Genomic DNA, 23,133 nt, shown 5'->3' on the forward strand with positions numbered 1-23,133 from the left:
TTCTTTTTTTCCCTTTCGCAACATAAGTTGATACCGCCGTTTAGGGTCAGGTCGCACCGCACAGGGTAATGTTCAGAACAGGGAAGGAAACCAGGCAGACCTGGATTACTCCGAGCCATTGCATCAGTCGTCCCATCCATAGCAGGATGGAAACCGGCTATTGTTTCTGTAAGGCCAGATGGAATTCATCGAATGGGTTGACGAATCGAGGCCTGGACGAGTACGATTCATTAGTGTTTTTCAGTCTCCAGCGGAGGATTTGTATCGAAGGAAAAAAAAAAAAAAAAAAAAAAGTCGGGGTGGAATTAGAGCAGTGTACCTGTACATACTTGCACACAGACACCCAGGCCTAAGGATGTCTGGATATCTGTCTGTATGCACATAAGTACAGAGTACTTGCACGACACAAGTCGGGAAACGCGCATTTGGGACTTCGAATCAGCCGCTCCATTTTTTATTTTTTTTCATTTGCAACCTTATCGAGCGATTTCTTGGAGATGGGGAATCCCGTGTGTGTGTGTGTGGGTTTGGATACAGCTCGCTACGCTGGCGATGTGATTGGCTGGATGGGTTGAACCAAACTCTGGATGATATGAAGCCAGATGGGTCGATTATAGGCTACCCCTGAACCGGTCCCCTGAAGGACTTCCATACCTGTCCCTACATGGTGCCATGAGGGGCTCTACATGAGGGCCGCAGAGGCCGCAGAGCCCGGCTGGCCAGCCAGATCTGGTGAACCCCTTTTTAGCAGCGATCAGCAGTCCCGACAGCTTGTTTCTGGCTGCTCACACGAAAAGCCTTCTCCGCTGCCACCACCCGGCTGGGTCGCCACATCCATGCCTCTCCCTCTCCTCCCTCATTATCCAAGCACTCGAACACATCTGTAGATCTGTATACTTCATATGTACGGAATACGTTTGTATCGATCAGGTCATGTTATGTTTAGTCCGGTTCGCGTGGTAAATCAACACGTTATGGAGGTAAAAAGGCAAAGAGAGAAAAGTGTGCGCGGTGGACCGGTCCCCAGGCCCGTCTGACCTCCTCCTCTGCCTTCGGCCAAACCTGCCATTATCACTACCCCCGTTCCAGCGGAGCTACCACGTGCGCGCTAATTCCGAGGAACGCAATTTCTCCAAAAAATCCAAAATAAAAACGTGGAAGCCAGCCCGCTCAGCTCAATGCCGACCCACACCACCACGCTCCAGCCTCCAAAATCTTCCGGTTTCTCCACCATTGTGTCCTTCTCTGTTGTATGCACATTACATTACCCAGCAGGCAGACATCCTCGCCTACAGATTTCCTACTCCTTGCTGGCTAAAGTGCTTTTTACTCTATATCGATGCATGTAAATCTCCAAGGTCATTAATATGCCCTTCCAGCCTATAGATACCTACTTTGGGTCTACCCGGACTTGCAGCGCGGATTAGATAAATCCCAAAAAAAAGAGAGATAAAAATATTTTTTAAAATAAAATAATAAAAAAAGTAAAGTCTGTATTAGCACAATAATCAATCGTTTCCTCCCAAAAGTCCTCGGCGCTTCGTCGTATTCCGAATGAACTTTAGTCTTAGAAATTATGGAATGGACCCGGCGTAGTGGCCTGACCAATGAGACCAACTAAACCTTTTTCGCGGTCCAATGTCTCAGAGAATGTCTCACTTGAAACAGCCCCAAAAAGCAAACCAAGACATTGTAAACTTTCTTTCTGGTTTTTCTTTTTCCTTTCCATCCAACCTCGCTTCTCTGATCCGTCTGGGCAATTAGCGCCCGTTTCTTCTTCCTCTGGTTTTTTTTTTTTCCCCTACAGTAGAGATACGTCTGCAAGTACGATGTATTGCCAGCCGGTACATTTGTTATTGTTATTTGGGATATATACATGCAAGTGCCGTTGCTGTTCGAGGGTTAATTGATCCCGGAGAAGCAACGTGCTTTATGAAGTTGGTACCCAAGTATGCATACCGTTTTCGTACGTTGGTAATTGATAAAACATCAAGCGAATTGATGCCCAACATCTTGGATGATTGGAATGCGGAGCAAGAGCATCAGATGAAGAACCGAAAGGACATGCTAGGAAACAAGTAAGTGTATTCTTGGGAGGGTTAACGGTACCCTCGAACTCGGCCCGGACGATTCATCGTGTCCCCGCCCGACGCAAATGTCGCCTTTATGGCAGCGATGACAGCCTCTAGCTCGATGGCTGCCGCTGCCCTCATCGTCAGCTCACAATTTCCACCTTCGTTCGATGCTCCAGGAGTATCCAGATCTGACTCGTTCCGAATGCCGTTCCCCCGCGACCCACCATCCGCTACCAAATTCGCGATAGCCTATAAAAATGTTAGCTCGATTCCCGGTAAAACGCCACAAACGAGACACATGGACAAACCTCAACCGCCACATAATCCGCACCAGGCCTGACCGTTAGCGCTTGGAACTGGGTCGCCAGAGGGTGAGAAATTCCCAAGTCACCCAAGATCGTGAAACATTCGGTCGTAGTGATCCCCATCGCATCTAAGAATGTCAGTTTTTGTCTGTAGGTGAACCCGGGGCAAAACGAAATCGTGCGGCAAAGACGTCGCAGAAGCCTCAAATCGACATTCGGGCCTGCCTTGCCACGAAGAATTTGGCGTTTCAACAACTCGCCCGCTTCAAAAGCAGCCTGGAATATCAAATCCCGCTGCTTCAATGTATAATCGTCGGTTTCTTTCCAAGGGAACTTCGTAACCACGCTCATCAAAGATTCGTATGGACGTTGGAGACATTTCCTGCTGAATGGCGACTGGTAGATCAAACAACGTATGCATCAGATCGATCATCCCGTATCACACAGGATCGTGGGATATACTCACTCGGTGAGGCGTGCGCGCGTGACCAAGGATCATCACCAATTCTTCCTTACTGATTATTTCGACCGGTGCATTCAGGGCCGTCCACTCGCTAACAACGAGGTCGCCGTCGTCTCCCCACGTTGCCCCTCTAACCTTGGGGAACAACCATCGCATGAGTTCGCCCCGTCTGACAAGCTCTAGAGATATATGGCGGCCGCCGAGAATGCACCTGCGGTTGTTGTTGCAACATCGCTGGATAAAACGTCCAGCGGCCCCGACGGATGGGAACTCCAAGAAACAGTCCATGGTTTTCCCCTATACATGGGCGAGTACCGATTAGAATATTCTTAGATATATACCGATAAGCTCGGGAGGTTGTCAGGTCCACACGAATACGTACTGTTGTTCGGTCCATGATGATGTGGATACCTCCATGCTCCTCCGGTACCAACCCAGGCGTCTTACCGAGAAACTCGAAGAGCATGTCGTCGTCAAGATTATAGGGTATCTAGCGGAGCTTTGTCAGACCCTGCATCCCTCCTACATGTTGACGATTTGATCCAAACTTACATTTTCGATCTTGACGAGGTTCCAAGAACAAGTTTTTCCCTGTGGAAGCAAACCTGGCTCACGGATGATCAGCGCTTGTTTCCCCAATTCTTCAAGAGGTATATGTTGCAAAACGTCGTCAAAGCTTGTGATGTTTGATCTCAACCACGCCTGGGCCATCTTGTTGAGGTCAGAAAGTCCGTCCTCTGTAGCATCCTTCCAAGCATGTGCCCGTGCGTAGCCGTGATCCGGGATAGGGTTTGTGGTTTTTAGAGAAACATGGTCTTGGGTAAGCTGAGTATCTGTGTCCTCGGCCTCTGCGACACTTTGACCGGAGTTGAACCCGATGGACTCTTGGCGGGGGGTGATATTTTTCAACGAAGGCTGCAATGTGAAGGCTTCTGGGTAATCGGCATTCAGGTTCGAGATGGTCGCAGAGTTAGGCTGGATAGGTCCCGGGTAGTTGGAGACCCCGGAGCCAACGGCTGTGAAGCAGTGAGGGCTCGCAGCCGATTGAGAGTTTTGCATATGTTGGATTTCGTTACCGGAAATGGTGACAGGGAACCCATTCGAAGGTTGGGCAGTGCCGAAGGTTACCGGTCCTGCATATGCCCCGAACCCACCAACGAGCTGAGTTTGGAGGCCGCTCCCTTCGACCATGTGGCCGATATTCGAATAAATTGGGACACCCTGTAACACCATCGGCCGAGCTGGGCTGCGGGCACCGGGGATTTGCATTATGGCGGGGTGGTTCAAGATGCTGGGTTGTTGGATATTGGTAAACGCAGGATCCGCTCGCGGGATGCCTGTAGGGAGAGGTGGATCCGAAACAACGGAAGATGTATAGGAGAGAGGGTTTGCTATTGGGCGGATTTCGTGTCCGCCACCTGAACCGGGCGATACGATGGTGGCAGACATGGTTTGCGAGGCAGCTGTACCAAGGCTCATGACGGGTTGAATCGTAGGTGTAATGCAATAGGCCAGTTGTGGATGTGGGACTACGTTGTCGAGACCTTGAGCAACCTGCTCTGGACCCAAGGTGGTCAAGGAGGATGGCCAAGATTTGCCGTCTGAGGAAGTTTCAAGGAGCGGCATATTGGTCGGTTCCTGCATATGAGATATATGTATTTCGAGTCCTAGGTACTTATACCATCGAAAGAAGCTTGGAAAGCGATATCTCTAGATTGGAGATGGTAGTAGGGAATAGCTATTGCCGTATAGGCTGCCGGCACCTTGGAAAAAGATGGCGATGATGATGGGAGGAGGGATGGATGGAAGGGGTGAGGAAGAGAAGAGAAGATATGAAGGTGAAGAAGGTGTTGATGAGAGGTTCAACTACGCCTGCTGGTGCATCGATCAAGCTTCATCACGACAACCCTGGGATCGTTCCCGGCTCACTTGGGTAAGTAGCTACTTGAGCAACCGTATGAATCCAAACAGTTCCAAGTAAGCACGTATTGACTTGTTGACTTACTTGACCACCCACGTAAATACCAAAGTACCCAAATACGTAGGTAGGCGGGTTGGTAGCAGAGCTTGAGAACCCCATATATTAGGTATACGGGTACCTCCTTGGGCCTGGATTTGAAGTTGAAGCCTGAAGTTAATGTCGGTGTGAACAACACATTTCCAAGCGTTGCATTTTGGAATAGGCCCGGTCTGGATTGGGTTTTCCCTTCGAATCAAATCCATCCAACATCGGCTTCTCCCGATGCAATGCAAACCCGAAGCTATTATCACAAATGTCCACTCTAACCCCACAGGTCGGCAGTCAGCCTCCTCCGCTTACATTCTCAACCTCTCTCTTCCGCCAGATATCACCGGCTCTGTATCTACAACGGCATTTCTTACGCAGCCCTCCAACCCGTCCCAACGGACGGAGCCCTTCCCAATGTCGTGATTTCACCCTGACGACAAACTCTCTCAGTCATGCCCACGGATCTGCTGTTGTGCGAGCTGGGGACACCGCTGTGGTTTGTGGCATCAGGGGTGAGATCCTCACCGTCGCTCCTGGTGATGACCCTTCCCGGTTTGAATCATACCATAGTTCTCCGACATCAGCGACCCACGCTTGTGGCAGCCGCGGTGCTGGAGGTGCCAGTTGGGGTGGGCTGATCGTACCGAACGTTGAGCTATCGACCGGATGTTCGAAAAAATACCCGCTTGGGCCACCGGGAGGGCTAGCTCAAACTCTTTCCGACCAGCTGCATGAACTCATCAATGTCACAAAGTTGGTCAGTCTGGATTCCCTCCGGATATACGACGGTGACGGTGACGGCGGCATCACATCGACTACAAAAATCAAAGGATATTGGTCTCTATACGTTGACGTATTGTGCATATCACTGGATGGGAACATTCTCGATGCGGCTTGGTATGCAATCGTAGCAGCCCTCAAGTCAAGCAGGTTACCACTCGCCTCGTGGAATCAAACCGAGGAAAGGATATTCTGCGATGCGTCACTCTACCACCCGATATCACTTCGTCAATCACTCCCATTCACAACAACGTTCGCTCTCATCCCTCTGCCGCATTCAGAAGATAACGGAGGGGAAACGGCGGTTCTTCTAAACGACCCGGACTCGTACGAGGAGGATGAAGCTTGTGAAATTCTGACGATACTATCTACTACAGATTTTGACCCCGTCCGGGGCGACCTGTCACGGCTCCCTTCGACGGGACTGAGGACTCGAGTAGAAAAAATCGAAAAAAGAGGAGGATGGAAAGTTGGGTTGACGCAAATAGAGAGCTGTACACATCTAGCCGCGTCCAAAGCAGCACGATACATCCAGTCCCTCACCAAAGAACAGCTAACCCCCGTATAGACTTGTTTAACCGTTATCTTACAGCGGACTTGAGAACAGTCGAATACGCGTATGATGAACATTTCCATTCGCTCTCCCGCCGAGGACCCTACCCTAGATTATGAATCAAGGCATTGGTTAAAACACAACCTAAACATCTCCCACAACCTTGCTCACAAATGTATTTTCCAATCGAGTGACCTCCCGTTTGAATTCTTCTACCTCCTTCCAACAATCCAGAGGCCGGCGGTCGTTTAAGCGGAGACACCGCACTACCGCGGTCTCTGCCTTTTTCACCACCTCGCTTTGATCAACGGACCCAGATTGATTTCGGAGTTTTTGGGATAACGTAGATATCGATCGAGCAACCGAGCTCCGGTCGATCTGGGAATCTTCCCCGTATTCTTTTGCTATAACTTATATTAGATCAACAGCTTCGGGCAATTGAACCCCCCCGGGGTCGATGGTGGTACTAAATCATACCTATCTGTTCATCCGTGGCTTTGGATATTTGATCCTCCTTGTTCTGTAACCGTTGGAGTTCATCCGTTACCCGCTTCTGTACATCTAAACTTGCCAATCGCTGCTCCGACATAAAGATAGTGTCAACGGGTCAGTGTCTTGTACCGAATCTCGATTAGACCGAATCGGAGTTCTACCTCGCGCGTTGTATCAGACTGGAGGAGATGGTAATTAGCGGGTGTACATGTAGCATAGAGAATGTCGGTTGCATCTTTAGCATACCTCAGGGCTTTGTTGAAGCGAATTCATAAGATTGAAGCCGATTTGACCCTGTCCACTAAAAAAAAATCCTTTAGCCCAGAAAGTCGGGTCAATCCCGATCGCAGACCGCTGACCTTTGGAAGACATGTTGGTCCGATAAACTCGACTGGTTTGAGCCCATCGTGTACTGGTCGCCGCGACGGTGGTGCAAGAGGGAAAATATGACGTTGGTGATAGTTGGACGTTTGAGGATGCAGTGGTGGAAGACCCGGGTGGAAAAGGTCCAAATTTCGGCTGTTCCCTCAAACCTGCCAAGACAACATCGCTTCACGTACATACTTGCATATCGATACTCAGAGTCCGCCTTAGCTTGCTGGGAAATTTACAAAATCTTATCGCCCTAAACCCTCGATCCAGAATGGCCTCGGGCGCGGACGCCGAGTACGTGTTACTCGACACGAACATGGTGGGCAATGGAGACGTCTCGATCTTTTTGAGGTTAAATTCAGGTGGACTGACACGCCGAGCATACATAGGGCCGAATTATCGTCGAGCTGTACACCGACCATGCACCGCGGGTATCTATTCGTCGCCATATCTGTTGTCTCTCGATCTGACCTTTGGCGACTTGGTAGGCCTGCAGGAATTTTGCCACGTTGGCTTCGAAGAATTATTACAATGGCGTTACAGTATGTGCCTGTTCGTTGATTTTGACGCCCTTGGGTAAATGGATAGGCAGCTAACTGTCGGCCGATTACGCCGATTTACTCAGTTCCATAGAATCATCAAGGATTTCATGTATGTTACAATTGGACGATCCATCCGCCCGTTCGGCCCCCGCGACGACACGCTGACCCAGAACCTCTTCCACCACATGGCGGCGTAGGATACAAGGAGGGGACCCAACCGTATGCTCGAAGGCTACCACGCACCAAAGCACTCGGTATTGTAGGCTGACATGCTAGTTGTTCAGGGAACCGGTCGAGGAGGTTCGTCGATATACGGAGAAAAACCACTTGATGATCCGCATCCACTTTTAAAACATAGCGGAGCGGGTATCCTTTCGATGGCCAATAGTGGGCCCAAAACCGAGGGATCGCAGTTCTTCATCACGCTCGCGCCAACGCCATGGTTGGACGGCAAGCATATCATCTTCGGCAGGGTAAAAAGTGGGATGTCTATAGTCAAGCGGATTGGGCTGGTAGAGACGGACGAGTCCGATAGACCTCGAACTGAAGTTCAAATACGCGAAGCTCGTGTGTTAGAAGGAGGCAATGAGGTTGAAGGCGAGGCTGAAGATGGGGTATAAGGATCGATGCAATGGCTGCTCTACAGCCTTTTATGTATGAAGTGGGAGCCCGATCTATATTCGTCAAAGGGCATTGATTGCATTGACAATCGTAGTGGCGTCTTTCTTCTCTTCCCCCTCCCGTCGGTATCGATATAGTACTTGCATACCCACTCACTCAAGTGCTTAAGTAAGCAGAGCAGGTAGTTAATAAGTACTTACCGAACGTACAGCGATTAGTTGAGACGTAAATTTAAAATATCGGGTTCATGTTCGGGTTGACGGCAGAGCAGCTGGATCGAGACATCGGCTTGCCTTAACCTAGGTCCCGGTTTCGCTAAATTGCCGAAGTCAAATTTGATACCGATTATCTCACGCCACACTATAAGGAAGGACCTGCCATTGCACATGCCAATTGTAAATCCCCAACGATAACCCTACGCCGAAGTCGACCCCCTCTTAGCCCACTCTCTCCTTAAAGGATGAGCTTGATTAGCAGGCTTTCCAAATCCTCCCTGACCACAAAACGGTTAGCAGCATTCACGTCGACAGGAGGATTTCAAATTCGACCTTCCCGTTCGTTCTCGATATCTGCCTCCTCTATGGTATATATCACCTCCCGCAAAAAAAGGTTTGCATACGTATGTCACCTGAACATCAAACTGATGCATATTCCTGATGCCGATAGTCCGGAACAAGAACCGAGACCGATGCTTTCGGTCCGGTCGAAGTACCCAATGAGCGGTACTATGGCGCACAAACATTCAGGTCAATCATGCCTTCCGATGCCCTTAAACCAGTTCCGGGGCGCTGAACCTTTCAAAACCTAACAGGTCTCTATCCAATTTTAAGATCAACCAGCCTGCGGATCGAATGCCAGAGCCTATCATCAAGGCCTTCGGTGTTCTCAAAAAGGCCGCGGCGGCCGTCAATATGACCTATGGCCTCGACGAAAAGATCGGTAATGCGATCCAACAAGCCGCCCAGGAAGTCATTGACGGACAAGGCAAAATATCATCCGATGATTTCCCGCTCGTGGTTTGGCAGACCGGATCTGGGACGCAGTCCAACATGAATGCCAACGAAGTAATTTCAAACAGGGCGATCGAGATCCTCGGAGGAAAATTGGGTACCAAGTCCCCGGTTCACCCGAATGATCATGTAAACATGTCCGCCAGCTCCAATGACACGTTCCCTACTGTCATGCATATCTCCGTTGTGCTTGAGATCAACCAGAGGCTCCTCCCTGCCCTCAAAAGTCTACATCGGGCGTTCGTAGCGAAATCCCAAGAGTTCGATCGGATCATCAAGATCGGCAGAACTCATCTGCAGGACGCCACACCGCTTACGCTGGGGCAGGAATTTTCCGGGTATGCTACCCAGCTTGAGTTTGGTATCGCTCGCGTTGAGTCTACCCTTCCGCGTCTGTCGCTTTTGGCTCAGGGTGGCACGGCGGTTGGCACGGGGCTCAATACCAAAATAGGGTTTGATGTCAAAGTGGCCGAAGAAGTGTCCAAGATTACAGGATACCCGTTCAAGACGGCACCGAATAAATTTGAAGCCCTAGCAGCACACGACGCCATCGTCGAAGCAAGCGGAGCCTTGAACACACTCGCGGCAAGTTTGACCAAAATTGCCAACGACATCCGATTTCTCGGAAGCGGCCCTCGGTGTGGACTTGGTGAACTAAGCCTCCCTGAAAACGAACCAGGTATCCCAACCGACCCAATTTACCTCTACGGATGATTCTAACATGGTGATAAGGATCTTCGATTATGCCCGGGAAAGTCAATCCCACCCAATGCGAAGCGATGACCATGGTCTGTGCCCAGGTAATGGGCAACCACGTTGCTGTTACAATTGCCGGCGCCAGTGGCCATTTCGAACTAAATGTTTTTAAACCCGTCCTGGCAAAAAACATTCTACATTCTATCAGGTTGCTGGCGGATGCCATGGCATCGTTCGAGGATCACTGCATCTCGGGGATACAGGCGAACGAGGAGCGCATATCCAAGCTTCTGACGGAAAGTCTAATGCTCGTTACCTGCCTCAACAGTAAGATCGGATACGACATGGCAAGCAAGGTGGCCAAGAATGCCCACAAGAAAGGGCTAACCTTGAAGGAAAGCTGTTTGGAACTGCAGGCGTTGACCGAAGAAGAGGTGAGTGCAAATTTACAAAGGCATCGGTTGCCGGGAACAGAATGATGCTAACGTATCCGATAGTTCGATACCCTAGTTCGACCGGAGCTCATGATTTCGCCGCACTAAAGTTTTAACACCGGCACGCTGCAGCCAATCCTCGGAAAGGAAAAACAAAACATGTCCTTTTGATCAATCTCTAAAATTAGATAGACATCGGCATTGAGCCCTAAATGCTAGATTTCATGGTTGCGGAATAGTCGATTAAGCGGTCAAAGAAATAGAAAAAAGAAAAAGGTGTGAAATCAAATATATATATATATTTATCATTTGCAAAGGATAGAAATACGAAATGATAACGAAAAGCATATAGAGGCAAGATCTAAGAAAAGGGCACGCTGCCATGATACATGGAGTTACAGCTTGTTCCCCGAGGGATGGTTCACTTCATTTCAACAACCTCCCCCTAAATCATAAAGTACTGGGAGGTCAAAATAGTAAAATATAATAACAATGAGACGCCAATAAACAGCAGTCATGCGTAACAGATATTCGCGTCCAAATAATAATAAAGTACGGGTTTATGTTTTCACGCGTTTCACTGGTCAGCTTTGTTTATGGAATCCAGTCCACCCCAAACCCGAGTCGCTGATAGCCAACGGTGATGTTATGTCGGTATCGTTTGTTTTGACAGTCCCGAAAGCACTGTCGACGTAGCTACTGCTCGCGTCGGTGACACTGGCGGTTTGCGCGATATCAAGTTGCTTAGGAGCCTCGTCCGTCTTCCAGCGGGCTAGCTCACCCTTGTAAGGGATATAAACCTCGACCGCTTTCGTCTTCGACTTTATGTGTTCGAAAAGGTAGTCCATGCGGGTGAAGTAGGCAGTGTCCGTTCTGTAGTTGTAGGCAATTATTTGCCCTACCACCTTGCCAAAATCGTCAAAAATCCAGGTACCGGAATCACCCCTTACTCCCAGACCGCCATTATAGCGCGGTGTAAAAAACCACTCCTCCGAGTCCATCCCGTCAAGCCGGAAAAAAGCGGTTTCGCTGGACACGGTCCCGTCCATAATCCCGCTGTACGATCCAACCCCATGTATTCTCCGTAGAGGGTCGATTTCCGATAAATCGATGGAATACTCCTGCTCAAATGTTTCCGAGAGGAAATTAAAGAAACTTTTTTCCACGGGGTAAGGGGCTTTCGGACTACCATCATAATGCAAATCATAGAAACTCTCAACACTCGGGACGATGTTATCCTCGAGCCTCCAAGAAGGAATATCCCCGATGAGAGCCCAGTCCATCTAAAAATGTGAAAAAAGACGCCGACGAGGTTAGCCTGAGAGCCTTTTTTTGTGATCGAATTGGGCGAGAACTAACCTGGTGGCGATTCGCATCAAACCCATACCCAGAAGAGTATGCAACATGCCCAAAATCCATAGTCTGTTGATCCAAACCATCCAGAAGGGCAAGTTTAGCTCTCACTGCCCTCCCGTCATCTACATCGCAGTAGCGCTTTTCTCTATCACAGTAGTATCTCTGCATGTCGAGGCTATCCTTGGCCTCTTCGAGGTCCATACGGGCCGGTTGCTGAATAGGGAATTTGTGAGCACCGGAGGAATTAACGAGCCAACCTTCATCCACACCGATTCCAAGTTCCGTATCTTCGGTTTTCTCTTCGATCACGTGATGTGATATTAATCCGTATGGCGCCTCGGTGCCGTCCTCTTTAACCAGGATCACAATCCCGCCAAAGGTACCAGCCGATATTGAACTATCGTCATCACGAACCGTCCCGATGGTTGCCCCACATGACGGTCGACTCAAGTATTTCCCGAAAATCGGTGGAGGACGAAACGCCTTTTCCGGCCTAGGGCTAACTTTACGGTCTTTCGAGGGTCCCACGGCGAGAGTTCCCGGTTCGGATAGATAAATGGGTTTGTCCGTATTGTCGGTGTCATGGTGAAGGCCTTCGGAGATCGTAATGTTCGCGTTCTCCTGGATGTAAGCGGGCGTCTCAAGTGAGTGATTATCGGTTGGAGATGCGATCCCTTGGCGCGATGACCGGGCTAGAAGGCCAACTTTTACGTGCATCGGAAATAGACCGCTGACGACTTCTGCGAAGGTGTCAAGGACGAGTTCTTTAGGATCGGAGCATGTGATGCAAATTGTGGGCTTGTTCCGCACCCTGAGAAGTTCTATTGCACCATGCTTGTTCTTCCCCATAACGGTGCTAAAGTTACGGCGCAGCCAAGGAAGTATATCCTTTCGCCACGCCGTAATATTATCCGTAGCTGGGGAAACGGTGCTGTATTTTCTGGTGGCTGGGGGGCGGTCATCAGAATACTGTCTCCTTCGGGGGCGCACGCTTTCCAACATCTTACTGCTTTTTGGAGGCATGGCAGCGGCGATCAAATGCGAAGACGCATGGACTCCAGATGAACTATCTGCCCTCATATTCGAACTTCCTCTTTTAAATATCGTTGACCGTTCTAGTGCCCGGATGGCATCTGGTTGGGAGCTCAAGACGACTCTTGCTTCTCGATAATTAAGCCAACGCCGATGCCACATTTGGTAACTCGGCCATCGTTCCTTTTCCCTTTCGACCTCGACTTCAAAGTATGAATGCCAATCCGCAAGCCCATTCTCATCGGGTTCTTCGGCAGGGGCTGGCTCAATCGCCCTGAGTATTCTGCCCACAATACCGGCGTTTTGCCAGCATTCGCGCAGAGCCGACGCTTCCATGTTTTGATCATTGAACTCAAGGAACCCCGATGGAAGCCGATAGATTATTCCTTTGGATTCATCCTTACTCCTTAGGACTAATACTTGGTGCTTGTCTGGTGAAAGCACAACTGCGCCTGTGGCGTACCGCGATCCATCCGTATTATAGCGGTAAACCGGATTCATATCTTCATGAGTAAACTTCGATTTAGCCGACGGAGTGGTGTTTTGTTGGATGGCACGGTTGGCTGGGGGGTTCACAATGAGGGGTGCATCGGGTTTGGCAGCGGGTTTGGCGGAAGGATTTGCCTGTGACGGGCTGGAAGGGGCAGGATTCTGAACTAGGTTTGATATTTTTTCATCACTAGCCCGAGTTTGTGAGCTATAAGAGGGTTGTTGAGACACGATAACCGAATAGCGGGGCAATACATCGGAAAACGATGCACCACTGGCCCCGGGCTGCGATTGGGGGGATATAGTCTGGTGTCCGTCATCGAATAGGGGTGAATCTTTGAGAATCCCAGCCGTGTCAATGGGCTCCCGGACAATCTCTTTGCCCTTCTTGGAAGGGTGGTGTTGAAGGGATTGGGCCTTCCCCAGGGAGCTTTTGTCCTGTGAGATATTTAATAAGGCGCAGCGATAAGGGTCGTATGGGAATCCTGTCTCCCCGATTTCTTCATTCCATGATGGAACGGACGCTATGAAGGCTAGCCGCGGCCGACGCCCGCCATTGTAGAGGTTTGAGTGTAAATCCCGCATATGGGATTCCGCATCTCCAAGCTGGTGAAATGCGCGGTTGCATGTTAGTGAACTGCATATACGAATACCGTGGCTTCCAAATTCATGGGAGGACAAAGCCGGAACGCTATCGAATCTAGCTTGGCAATCGGTGAATGAGCATTGTTTTGCAACAGATTTGGAAGCGCAGCTCATTGAATGTTTCCTACAAAGTGTGCGGGTTAGCCACATGGTGTATTGGCACAAACCCAGGGAACGCCTGGTGCCAATGCTATGTTATTAAAGCAGACATACCTCCAATCTTGTTCCGAGGCAAACATTTTTGCGCAATCGACATTGTTACATTGAAGGAATTCCGGGGAAGGCGAACGAGGTGCGTCCGCTTGAACCGTGCTAAGTGAAGTTAACTTGAGCGGAGGCAGAGTTGGGTGGTTTGTGGTTTCTATTCAAATTATTAGCGAGCCCTCCTTGTCATGTTATATATTTCTCAGAAGACAAACCGACCGTGGCTAGGGGATTCGGATCCGATTTGATGAAATAAAACATTTCGTTGCCCATCGTGTTCTCTGTCTTCGTGAGACAAGAGTTCAGATTGCGTTTCGAAGCCCTCCTTTACAAACTTGCAACCTCTGACTTGGCATTTAAAGGGACGATAATCAATCCCAGTCGCCCCGGCGTACCGTTGAAGCATCCCGGCCTTTTCACTATCCATGGGAGTGTGGGAACGCTCCTCAACGTCTGTTTTTTCATCAGAGCGGTATGCTGATGGCCGCTTACGTCGACTGTGTGGAGTACCTCGTCTCTGTGACCCGTAACCCGTGTCCAATGTATGGGTCGGATATGAAGATGACGGGTTTTCGATGATCCCATGTATATCCTCGAGGTGATGCTTGATGTCTTCGCTCTGGGTTGACTCGAATCCGCAGCTAGTTATTGGGCATACATGTTCTTCAAAGCCGAGCGAATGGACTTTCTCATGTAGAGATTCTGCATTCTGTGTCTCAAAGCCCTTTTTATGGTAGTGGCAGCTAGTGACCGGGCATTTGTAAGGGCGGGGGTCTCCCGTTGGGACATGTGTGCTGCTGTGGTGTCGGTCTCGTTCGCTTTCTGTGATGAAACCTCTCTTCGCATACACACACCCGACGTCCATTTCGCATTTCCAGGGCCGATAACTCCATGTGTGCATCCACCAGTGGCGCCTGTTCGACCAGCAGATAGTCAGTAGGTGACAACAGCCATCTATAAAACGAGAAGGTATTCTCACATGAGCGCGGGGGCGTTAGGAAACGATTCCCCACAAATATGGCCGCTAATCTCATCCTGATGGTCACACATCTGGTTCCTGGGAGCATCATTCCCCGAGGCAATGGCATCGGGATACTCAGCCAGCGGACTAGCTTCTATTGTGCCATCGAGGACCCATCTTGCTCTTGCCTCTTCGTATGTTTCTGAAGGCTCTGCGAGCATGACTTTCAAAATATTACCCTCGAAAAGCGTCCGGTTCATCCCGTGGAATGCCGCCAATGCATCATCTGCGTAACTATACGTGCAGGCGCCAACCCTTGGCTCCGGGCCTGGCAAAATGCTCACATTTTCCAAATTTCCGAAAATCTCAAACCGTTTTCGAAACTTTGGTTCGTCAACAATCGGGGGTAAGTTCTCGACAAAGAGTTGGGTTCGACCCGAATCCAAGGCATTTCTAAAGGAAGGTGTTGGGGTTTGGGTTTGGTGATGGCTGCGTTGTAGGCGGGAGGGAGTTGGGTGTCGTTGCGACGCCATGATTCTAACCGACCCACAACGGATCTATATGTCCTACAGCGTATCAGGTTTTATGGGGGTGTGTATCCAAGATTCCGATGTATGTTGATGAGTATATTAGATTTGGTGTTTCGGAAATGGCTGCTTTACGAGAGGGGTATTAAGATAAGTTCTGAATGTCAACATGGACTTGGAGAGGAAGAGGGGTGGAGGTCAAGAAGGATGGAAGCGATCTTGACCAGCGCTAGGTATTGTAGTTTTACTTAGGTAGCTCTCTAACTAGTGCTTGGTTAGTAAGGCCATAATCTGACCCCCTTCCTCGGGAACGAAACTTGGGACTGCCAGGCTACCACAAACACCCAGGTCGGGGTGGCGAAGGCGAATAGGTACCTAAATGAACCAGTTTGCGTGTATGATATATATGTAAGCACTTGCTTACTTACATGTACCTACACCTATTGCAAGCCATTGGGCAGACATGGATCGTGTCTTGGTACATCAATGAGAAACGTAAGCTACCTCGGACCTTAGCGAGAGGTAGGTATCTTAGGTATGGAAGAAGCTTATAAGTCCTTGTGTATACCTAACTACCTAACCTATCGGCTCGGTATGGGAAAGCCTGTGATACTAGATGAGAGAACATCCATCTTATTCGAGAACAAACATCAGCAGTTATTCTCCCACATCGGCATTAAATTTCTGTGGTGTGGTCATTGAAGCCTGAAGCCATGCCCATCTAGTTTCGTTAGGCAGAAGGAAAGCCCGAAAAAGAAATTGGGGCCAAAAAAAAAACAGGCTACACGATAATTTTTTCCTTCCTCACTCGACTAACGGGCAGGTTTAGGCAGCCAGACACATTCAAGAACACCGGGAATGGCCATCATCTGCACCACTAGGCTGTCGCTCCTTCAGTTTCGCGACCATTGCGTTCCAACCCTCCGTGCCACCTTCGCGGCGGATTATTTCTTTGACGATCGCCTGACGTGATTCGTCTTTTTTTAAATCTTTCGATAATTTTGAACCGGGCCCGTAAGTGCGTCCTATAATTGCCAGATTCCTGGTGCTGGGGATTCGAAGCCATTCTTTCTGAGGCACAACCCCAATCTCGTTGCATAAATTTTCGACGTAGTTGATCAGCAGCTGGTAGGTGCTCCGTTTGGAGGATTCACGCGATCTCTCTCCTTCGACTTGGCACAGCGGACGTTGTGCCCGAAACCTGCGACCTGCGAGATTGAAAGAGCAACATGGTACCACTATAAATGGTGATTGGCTCAAACTGGCTAACAGTGGGGTCCACGCGGTTAACTCGTCACCATGATTGCAGATGAGAAAGGTGCCATTCGCAAAATGGCCAGAATGGTAGGTATGAGGGCTGCCCGGAATCGTATAGAAGGGATCCATCTTATCTGAACGATACGATGCATCATCTTCGGAGCCGGTAGGTGTTTGGTCGATGACGTATGGAATCAGAATCGATTCGGTCAGGTGGCTTTGCACATAGTCGTCGAACGACTTCCATATCTTGCGGCTCCTCGCATCAATCCCGTATCCTGGCCAGCCTTCTTGCAGTAATACGTCTGTAAGAACACCAGATCCACACCCGAGGTCAGCGAACCCCACGAACTGGCTGAGCGGCTCGGAGCTGGCCTTCGATCGAACAACCTCGTTGTAGTATCCGTTGCGGCGTGCAGCGGTGGGTATCTCATAAATTTCCTCCCATAGACAAATACAAAAGCTCGCAATACCAAGCTCTTCAAATATCTTATCCACCTCACGACATCCTTTGCCTTCATAACCGTTCATTGCAAATATGCGACAGAGACGGTCTGCATGCTTTGCCTTTAAATCTTGATAGACTTTTTGATACCGCTCCCGGGCTACAACTGTGTCATGGTTGACACGCTTGATGTAGTCGGGCTTTTCAAATCGCTTCTTGAGGACTTCGAGCATCCTTTTAAACATGCGCTGACTTCTTTCCGAATCCACATCAGCCGTAGGGTTGTGAAAACTTTTTGTATGAGACAATGTCGGCCGTGTCCTGGCCAAATGGTGGATTGACAGTTTAGACCCCGCAATTTCAATTGCAAATGCGCGAACATCGGGAAGGTAAAATGGCCATTCCGTGGGTTGGTCAGGTATATGAGGAACGACGACTATGAGTGAACTAGACTGGGGTGAGACCTTATCGTCTTCAACGGGAAGCTTTTGCAACGACCAGATACTCTGTTCAACAGCTTGATCTCGCTTTGGATTTCTCGGGATGTTCCTGATGATTAACCGGCGGGAAATCTGATACGTCAAGAATTCGCCGATGCAGCCAACGTCCTCTCTGGAAATTTCGAGTCCGGTAGTGTCACTATCGTATATGACATCGGCGCGTGCGACAACGGGCGAGAGATATTCAGGCTGCAAGAGCACACCTAGAACGATAGATTCGGATTGGGAAATAGGTGATCCTGGGATCTGGGTGGAGCATGATCTGTTCCAGGTGTCTGACTGCTGGTCAACGACGGCATCGCTGTGATCGATAGGATCGATAGAAGTCGATGAGGTTGGGAAAGGTTTGAAAAGGACGGTTAGATCGGATTCTTCCATGGGTTTGCATGTAATGATAGGTACTTCGTAGCCAAGTCAAGACCAAAGAAGGTTTGATCAGATTCGGGCCTAACTAGCGCAATTACACTAACCCGATTGAGCGGAAAGGAGATCGCGCAGGCAGCGGGTTGCCAAGCACCCGACAGACATCGAGCGATCGTTACGTTACGTTACAGCATTGATCAGGTTTGCGCCGTGCTGCGTACTTCCACCATCAACAACCTCCTCTTCAACACTTCACCAACCCTACATACCAGGTGCCTACTACGAGGTGGGTACCTACTTGCTCAAGTACTTCACGACCTAGCCGGCCTAGCCGCCTCCTGCATATTTCCTAATACACACCCGCTACATATTGCTTTGCCAGAATGTAAAGACCGCATTTCATCCTATCGATCAATCAAAAGCTCCCCTTTAATTAACCTGATCGGGTTGCAAACTCGACCAGAATCGTATCCTCAATTCTTCGTTTATCCTGTCTGCTAAAAAAGTACTCATCATCATTCGCGACCAATGTCGTCTGGTCGGCTGCGTATCCTCTCCGGTATTTGCCTTCCCTAAGGCTCGAGTGTATACTTACCTACATAAGTACCTTCTCTCTAACATGGAACATCACGTCTAGTCGGCGGAAACGCTGTTTCTGCCTTCTTATCCTGGAGGCTCCAAGCGACCAACGCGTGCGATGTTACTCTCGTATGGAAATCAGGCTTCGAGAATGTATCCCAATATGGTATCTCTTTCAGGTACGAACCGGTGCACCTTAAGAAGCAGGGACTGCGCGTTTGACACTGCTAACTATCAAATTACACTTCTAGGTCCAAAGCATATGGCAACGAAAGGTTCAAGCCGCGAGCTGGTAGTTATTATCCCACAACCCCCCCCCAACTGGCCTCCAGCATCGACTAACGTGATACATGTGCTCTCCAGTTGTTCGCTCACCCGAAGAAGCTTCTGGCCCTCCAGGATTCGATTACGTGCTCCTGTGTGTCAAGGCACTCCCTGACGTCTACGATCTTGCTGCGGTCATAGAGTCGGTTGTAACGCCGCAGCTAACCTGCATCATCGTCAATACAACAAATGCCATCGGTATCGAATCATACCTTGAGACACGGTTTCCCACCAATGTCGTTCTATCGCTTTGCTCTGGTGTAAACATCAACCAGCTCGCAGCAAGTGACTTTGAGCACCTCGAATCTTCGGAGATATGGGTCGGGTCAACGAACCAAAACCCAAATATACCGACTAGTGTCCAAAGCGACATGGCAGAGGCTCTTGCATTGACTTTACAATCCGGGGGTGTTGACTGTCACGTTTCGCCAAACATTCTACAGCAACAGTGGGAGCGCATGATAGGGTGAGCAACTCGTTTACCTGGGTAGTTATAAGATGTAGAGTTCGGCTGACAAATTCGGTAGTCCAATAGCATTCCATCCACTGAGTGTCCTCACTGAAACACCAGACCTTTCAGCGCTCGTAGAGATACCCGGAATGAGAAATCTTGTTGATAGCCTGTTGGAAGAGCTCTTACAAATCGCTCAAGCCCAAGGCTGTTCGTTTCCGCGGGATCTCAGGAGCCAAATCTTCGAAACCATGTCACATACATCTACGCAGAGTACAATGTATCAAGACTATATCTCCCGCCGGCCAATGGAGGTCGAGGTTTTCCTTGGCTCCCCTATCAAAATGGCGAAATCAGCTTCAATATCGACCCCGCAGCTACAAACCCTCTATCCCCTCCTTTGCCACTTAAACACGATAAATCAACTCAAGTCACCTGGGCCTGCCCCGCGCGATCGTTCATCTTCGAGCTTCGAACCTGCACCTCCGCTTTCACCCGCTGGATTGAGAACCACTCAGACAGCGATGCCAGACCAACCACCGGGGAACCCACGGCCGGCGCCGACCCAGAAAGGCCTACATCCTAGCAAAAGACCCCCATCTAGCCTGAACGGTAGGAATGTGACAAACGGGGATAGGGGGCAGGCGATACCCAATGGCGCCTACGGATCAAGACGTAATTCTTTCGACAACGATCTCGAGGAGTTCGGCCATGTTGTTATGTATGGGGATATGCTACACACGGACGACACGGATGACTTGGTTCTTACCGCCGGAGATGATAGATTTGCGCATCAAGACAACCATCACCGACAACATCTCTCGATTAGAGAAAGAGAACTTCAGCTCAGGCAAAGGGAGCTCGCCCTAAAAGAGCAAGAGCTTGCGCTCCAACGGAATACGCGAGGAAATCGGAGAAAAGGGTCCCGACCAAACAATCTCGACTATGACGACGACGACGATGACGACGACGAATACTTCGGTCAACAACAACAGCCGGGAGGTGGTTCGTATATCCATCCCGACAATATCGACATGATGAGCGTTACATCGCGCCGCAATCGTAGGCTCCCCAGCGGCAACAGCCTACGTGGTAATTTGGGGGGTGGGCAACCGCATCGTGCCTCGTACCATGGGACCGGCGGTTTAGCCAAGAACCGGGGAAAGTCTAACGGCCCGAGTGCTACGCTAATCGGCGATTTCCCTACCCTGCATTCTTCGATTGCGGACGACCCACTGCTCAACTATGCGAGCAATAGATATCCGACTTTACAGTCGTCCCGAGCTAATTCGTTAACCACTTCAAGGTTTGACGATTATGCGGCTGTCGGGAATAGCCTTCCAAACCATAATATGCCATCACGCCGCGCAAGTGCCACGCCCCCGTACGCAGGAGGTTACCCGACGGTAAGTTAAGCGGTATTGCACAAATATCCTATATCCTCTGATCTCTAAATTAAAACCTCAGCAGTCACCCCCCATTCCCAAAACGATTCACAAATAGTAGTCTGGAAGCAAACCGTTTATTTTAATAGCCGAATCCTGTGAGATGCGGGTATGCCGGATATATGTATCCTGTTCCAGACGTTTCAAGCCCTGCGGTTAATCATGCCTCCCATGGCACCCTCGAGTCCGTTTTTGCGAACGATAACTGCGCGGCTCCGGGTTTTTTGCCTACAAGCCAACGAGGAAGAAAGCGAAGGACAAAATCGGAGCACCATAGGCTCCTCTAATATTCTTTTACATACATGGATCTCAATGGAGAGTAGATTTACTCAGCACATTCTACCTTGCATGTTATCTTTTTCCCCGTCCAAACGGGATCCCAGGATAGGGTCCCTATATACCTCTGTGGATATTCATACTACAGCCCCCAAGTTAAACCAAATAGTCGTCTAGCTTTTGTTTCTCTTCACATTCATAAGTGTATCGGATTTCGGGGGTTCTCGCAAGGCCTGGTGGCATATTGCTCGCACGTACGTTGGTCCATTGGCCCTAACCCGTGCCTTTTTTCCTGACTTGGAGCCACGTCTTAAACGTAGCCCAATATCCCGATCCGAATACCAGTCCAACGGGGTAATATCGACAGCCCCAATGTAATAACTACATTGACCTGTTCAAAACAGTACGCAGACTTTGGTTTTTGAAAATGAACCAACTAGGCACGCGCGGAGTGACAGCCCCTCTCATGCCGTTTCATATTACTTCTAACACTGAAGGCCTTCCCACAACCAGAATGGGGACATATGAAAGGCTTCTCTCCAGTGTGGCTATGACTGTGGATACGCAAACTACTTGGTCGGGAAAACGTCTTGGTGCATTGCGAACACACATAACGATCCAGAGTTTGAGTGGCTGATAACGAGGTCGAAGGAGCAGAGTGGTGGTGGTGTGTCCAAGGTTGGGAAGCAGTCGGGATTTCTGAAGTTTCTAGTAAGGTAGACTCGCCTTGAGGGCCGGTATGGACGTGGTAATCGAGAATGCGATCATGGTCTAGATTGGAACATAGCTCAGGGTCTCTGTTTGTCCTTTGGGTCTGCTGGCCCATGGTTTCTGGGTGGCATATCCCGGGCAACGAATTGGCGTAGGAGACAGCTGTGGACATGTCTTCGCTCCAGCTCATCCTCCGAGCAGAGTTTGTGCCAGCGCTCGGGGTATAATCTCGCACACTCGACTCTGGCATATAGACAGAACGAGTTGAGCCGTCCCCTAGTTGAAGATTGTCAGAAAAAAAAAAGGGGACCTTGTAGACCATACAGGTTTCGACGAGACATACTACTGTGACCAGTGCCCGAACAGCGATCCGACCCATTTCCTGCGTAAAATAGAAGGGAGGATATCGATGGTAAAGAGTATTCCGCTCCCCTTTCGGTTTGATAATCTATTGAATCCGGCGAGGCCTCCACAAGCCTTTCGTCCTTCCTCGTGACATTTCGGTCGCTCGTGAGCGGAGGCAGAGGCCTGGGGAGTCTCGAACCATTCGACGACCAGGCATTACTACCTCGGTTCTGCGAGAGTCGCTCCATCTCGATGTCGTTTCACAGCCACCAGCGCAGTACCCGGTGTCTCCAAATATGTAAACGGTGTCCGTTTCTGACTACCATTGTGTGTTATGTGGTGCACACTCGAGAAGAGTGTCGAAACCCGCCCAAGTCGTTCCAAGTCCGCATTTAAAATGCGAGATGGATTACCGCTGTTGCTGGCATTCGAGCGCCCGTTGCAACAGTTGACGTTCACGGTCTTTCGGAAAGATTTTGCGGATTCCATCTTGATAATTGCCTGAAACAAGACGAGGTTCTGGAAGATCGACCTTCTTTTCCGTCGCTGTTAGGGATAGATGAAATGCAGACGCAGGGATTCCTGGCACTATCCATGCATCATTTCACATATCCAGGTCCAAATCCATGGGAGGAGCCGGCGCCTGCCCTCGATCGAAGGCCCGAGGATATAAACACCACCTCTAGGAAGAGGAGACGTAGGTCTGACGACGGCCGCGATGAAGTATGTACGAGCTACAAACTCTGCGAACAATCGAGTTCTGTGATCACGGGGTGAACGTTATGGGATTTAAGGCAATTCGTAACCCGAAAAAAAAAAAAAAAAAAAAGGAGAGAGAGAGAGAGCAATAACCTAGCCTAATTAAGTACTTA

At 49.6% G+C, this 23,133-nt stretch overlaps 9 protein-coding genes across 10 annotated transcripts; 4 read left to right on the plus strand and 5 right to left on the minus strand.

Annotated features, from left to right (window-relative positions):
* Positions 1–2,099: 2,099 nt before the first annotated feature.
* Positions 2,100–4,469, minus strand: DFL_004958 (uncharacterized protein; the record flags this gene model as incomplete). Its single annotated transcript, XM_067634140.1, has 5 exons — positions 2,100–2,324; positions 2,384–2,776; positions 2,847–3,140; positions 3,226–3,333; positions 3,396–4,469. The coding sequence occupies 5 exons, from the start codon at positions 4,467–4,469 to the stop codon at positions 2,100–2,102; spliced, it is 2,094 nt and encodes a 697-aa protein (XP_067492239.1).
* A 647-nt stretch (positions 4,470–5,116) lies between these two features.
* On the plus strand, positions 5,117–6,199 carry DFL_004959 (uncharacterized protein; the record flags this gene model as incomplete). Its single annotated transcript, XM_067634141.1, has 1 exon — positions 5,117–6,199. The coding sequence occupies one exon, from the start codon at positions 5,117–5,119 to the stop codon at positions 6,197–6,199; it is 1,083 nt and encodes a 360-aa protein (XP_067492240.1).
* An 18-nt stretch (positions 6,200–6,217) lies between these two features.
* DFL_004960 (uncharacterized protein) lies at positions 6,218–7,082 on the minus strand (the record flags this gene model as incomplete). Its single annotated transcript, XM_067634143.1, has 6 exons — positions 6,218–6,292; positions 6,356–6,588; positions 6,662–6,761; positions 6,838–6,855; positions 6,923–6,977; positions 7,036–7,082. 6 exons carry the CDS (start codon positions 7,080–7,082, stop codon positions 6,218–6,220), a joined length of 528 nt encoding a protein of 175 aa, XP_067492241.1.
* Positions 7,083–7,319: 237 nt separating this feature from the next.
* Positions 7,320–8,210, plus strand: DFL_004961 (uncharacterized protein; the record flags this gene model as incomplete). The annotated part of the gene is made up of 6 exons (XM_067634144.1): positions 7,320–7,367; positions 7,438–7,479; positions 7,537–7,590; positions 7,674–7,699; positions 7,788–7,809; positions 7,875–8,210. 6 exons carry the CDS (start codon positions 7,320–7,322, stop codon positions 8,208–8,210), a joined length of 528 nt encoding a protein of 175 aa, XP_067492242.1.
* Positions 8,211–8,671: 461 nt separating this feature from the next.
* On the plus strand, positions 8,672–10,459 carry DFL_004962 (uncharacterized protein; the record flags this gene model as incomplete). The annotated part of the gene is made up of 5 exons (XM_067634145.1): positions 8,672–8,794; positions 8,878–8,957; positions 9,023–9,900; positions 9,954–10,351; positions 10,415–10,459. The coding sequence occupies 5 exons, from the start codon at positions 8,672–8,674 to the stop codon at positions 10,457–10,459; spliced, it is 1,524 nt and encodes a 507-aa protein (XP_067492243.1).
* Positions 10,460–10,935: 476 nt separating this feature from the next.
* Positions 10,936–15,571, minus strand: DFL_004963 (uncharacterized protein; the record flags this gene model as incomplete). The annotated part of the gene is made up of 6 exons (XM_067634146.1): positions 10,936–11,634; positions 11,711–12,654; positions 12,715–13,997; positions 14,087–14,234; positions 14,297–14,991; positions 15,057–15,571. 6 exons carry the CDS (start codon positions 15,569–15,571, stop codon positions 10,936–10,938), a joined length of 4,284 nt encoding a protein of 1,427 aa, XP_067492244.1.
* Positions 15,572–16,408: 837 nt separating this feature from the next.
* DFL_004964 (uncharacterized protein) lies at positions 16,409–18,145 on the minus strand (the record flags this gene model as incomplete). Its single annotated transcript, XM_067634147.1, has 1 exon — positions 16,409–18,145. The coding sequence occupies one exon, from the start codon at positions 18,143–18,145 to the stop codon at positions 16,409–16,411; it is 1,737 nt and encodes a 578-aa protein (XP_067492245.1).
* A 513-nt stretch (positions 18,146–18,658) lies between these two features.
* DFL_004965 (uncharacterized protein) lies at positions 18,659–20,987 on the plus strand (the record flags this gene model as incomplete). Of its 2 annotated transcripts, none has more annotated exons than XM_067634149.1 (6): positions 18,659–18,689; positions 18,768–18,888; positions 18,961–19,001; positions 19,073–19,499; positions 19,561–20,890; positions 20,952–20,987. In XM_067634149.1, 6 exons carry the CDS (start codon positions 18,659–18,661, stop codon positions 20,985–20,987), a joined length of 1,986 nt encoding a protein of 661 aa, XP_067492247.1. The 2 variants fall into 2 exon arrangements, with proteins under 2 accessions (XP_067492247.1, XP_067492246.1); XM_067634148.1 differs by having other exon boundaries at positions 20,955–20,987.
* Positions 20,988–21,641: 654 nt separating this feature from the next.
* Positions 21,642–22,509, minus strand: DFL_004966 (uncharacterized protein; the record flags this gene model as incomplete). The annotated part of the gene is made up of 2 exons (XM_067634150.1): positions 21,642–22,192; positions 22,260–22,509. 2 exons carry the CDS (start codon positions 22,507–22,509, stop codon positions 21,642–21,644), a joined length of 801 nt encoding a protein of 266 aa, XP_067492248.1.
* Between the last annotated feature and the right edge of the window lie 624 nt (positions 22,510–23,133).

The sequence above is a fragment of the Arthrobotrys flagrans genome, assembly GCF_004000055.1.
Source record: "Arthrobotrys flagrans strain CBS H-5679 chromosome Unknown unitig_0, whole genome shotgun sequence".
Classification (NCBI taxonomy): domain Eukaryota; kingdom Fungi; phylum Ascomycota; class Orbiliomycetes; order Orbiliales; family Orbiliaceae; genus Arthrobotrys; species Arthrobotrys flagrans.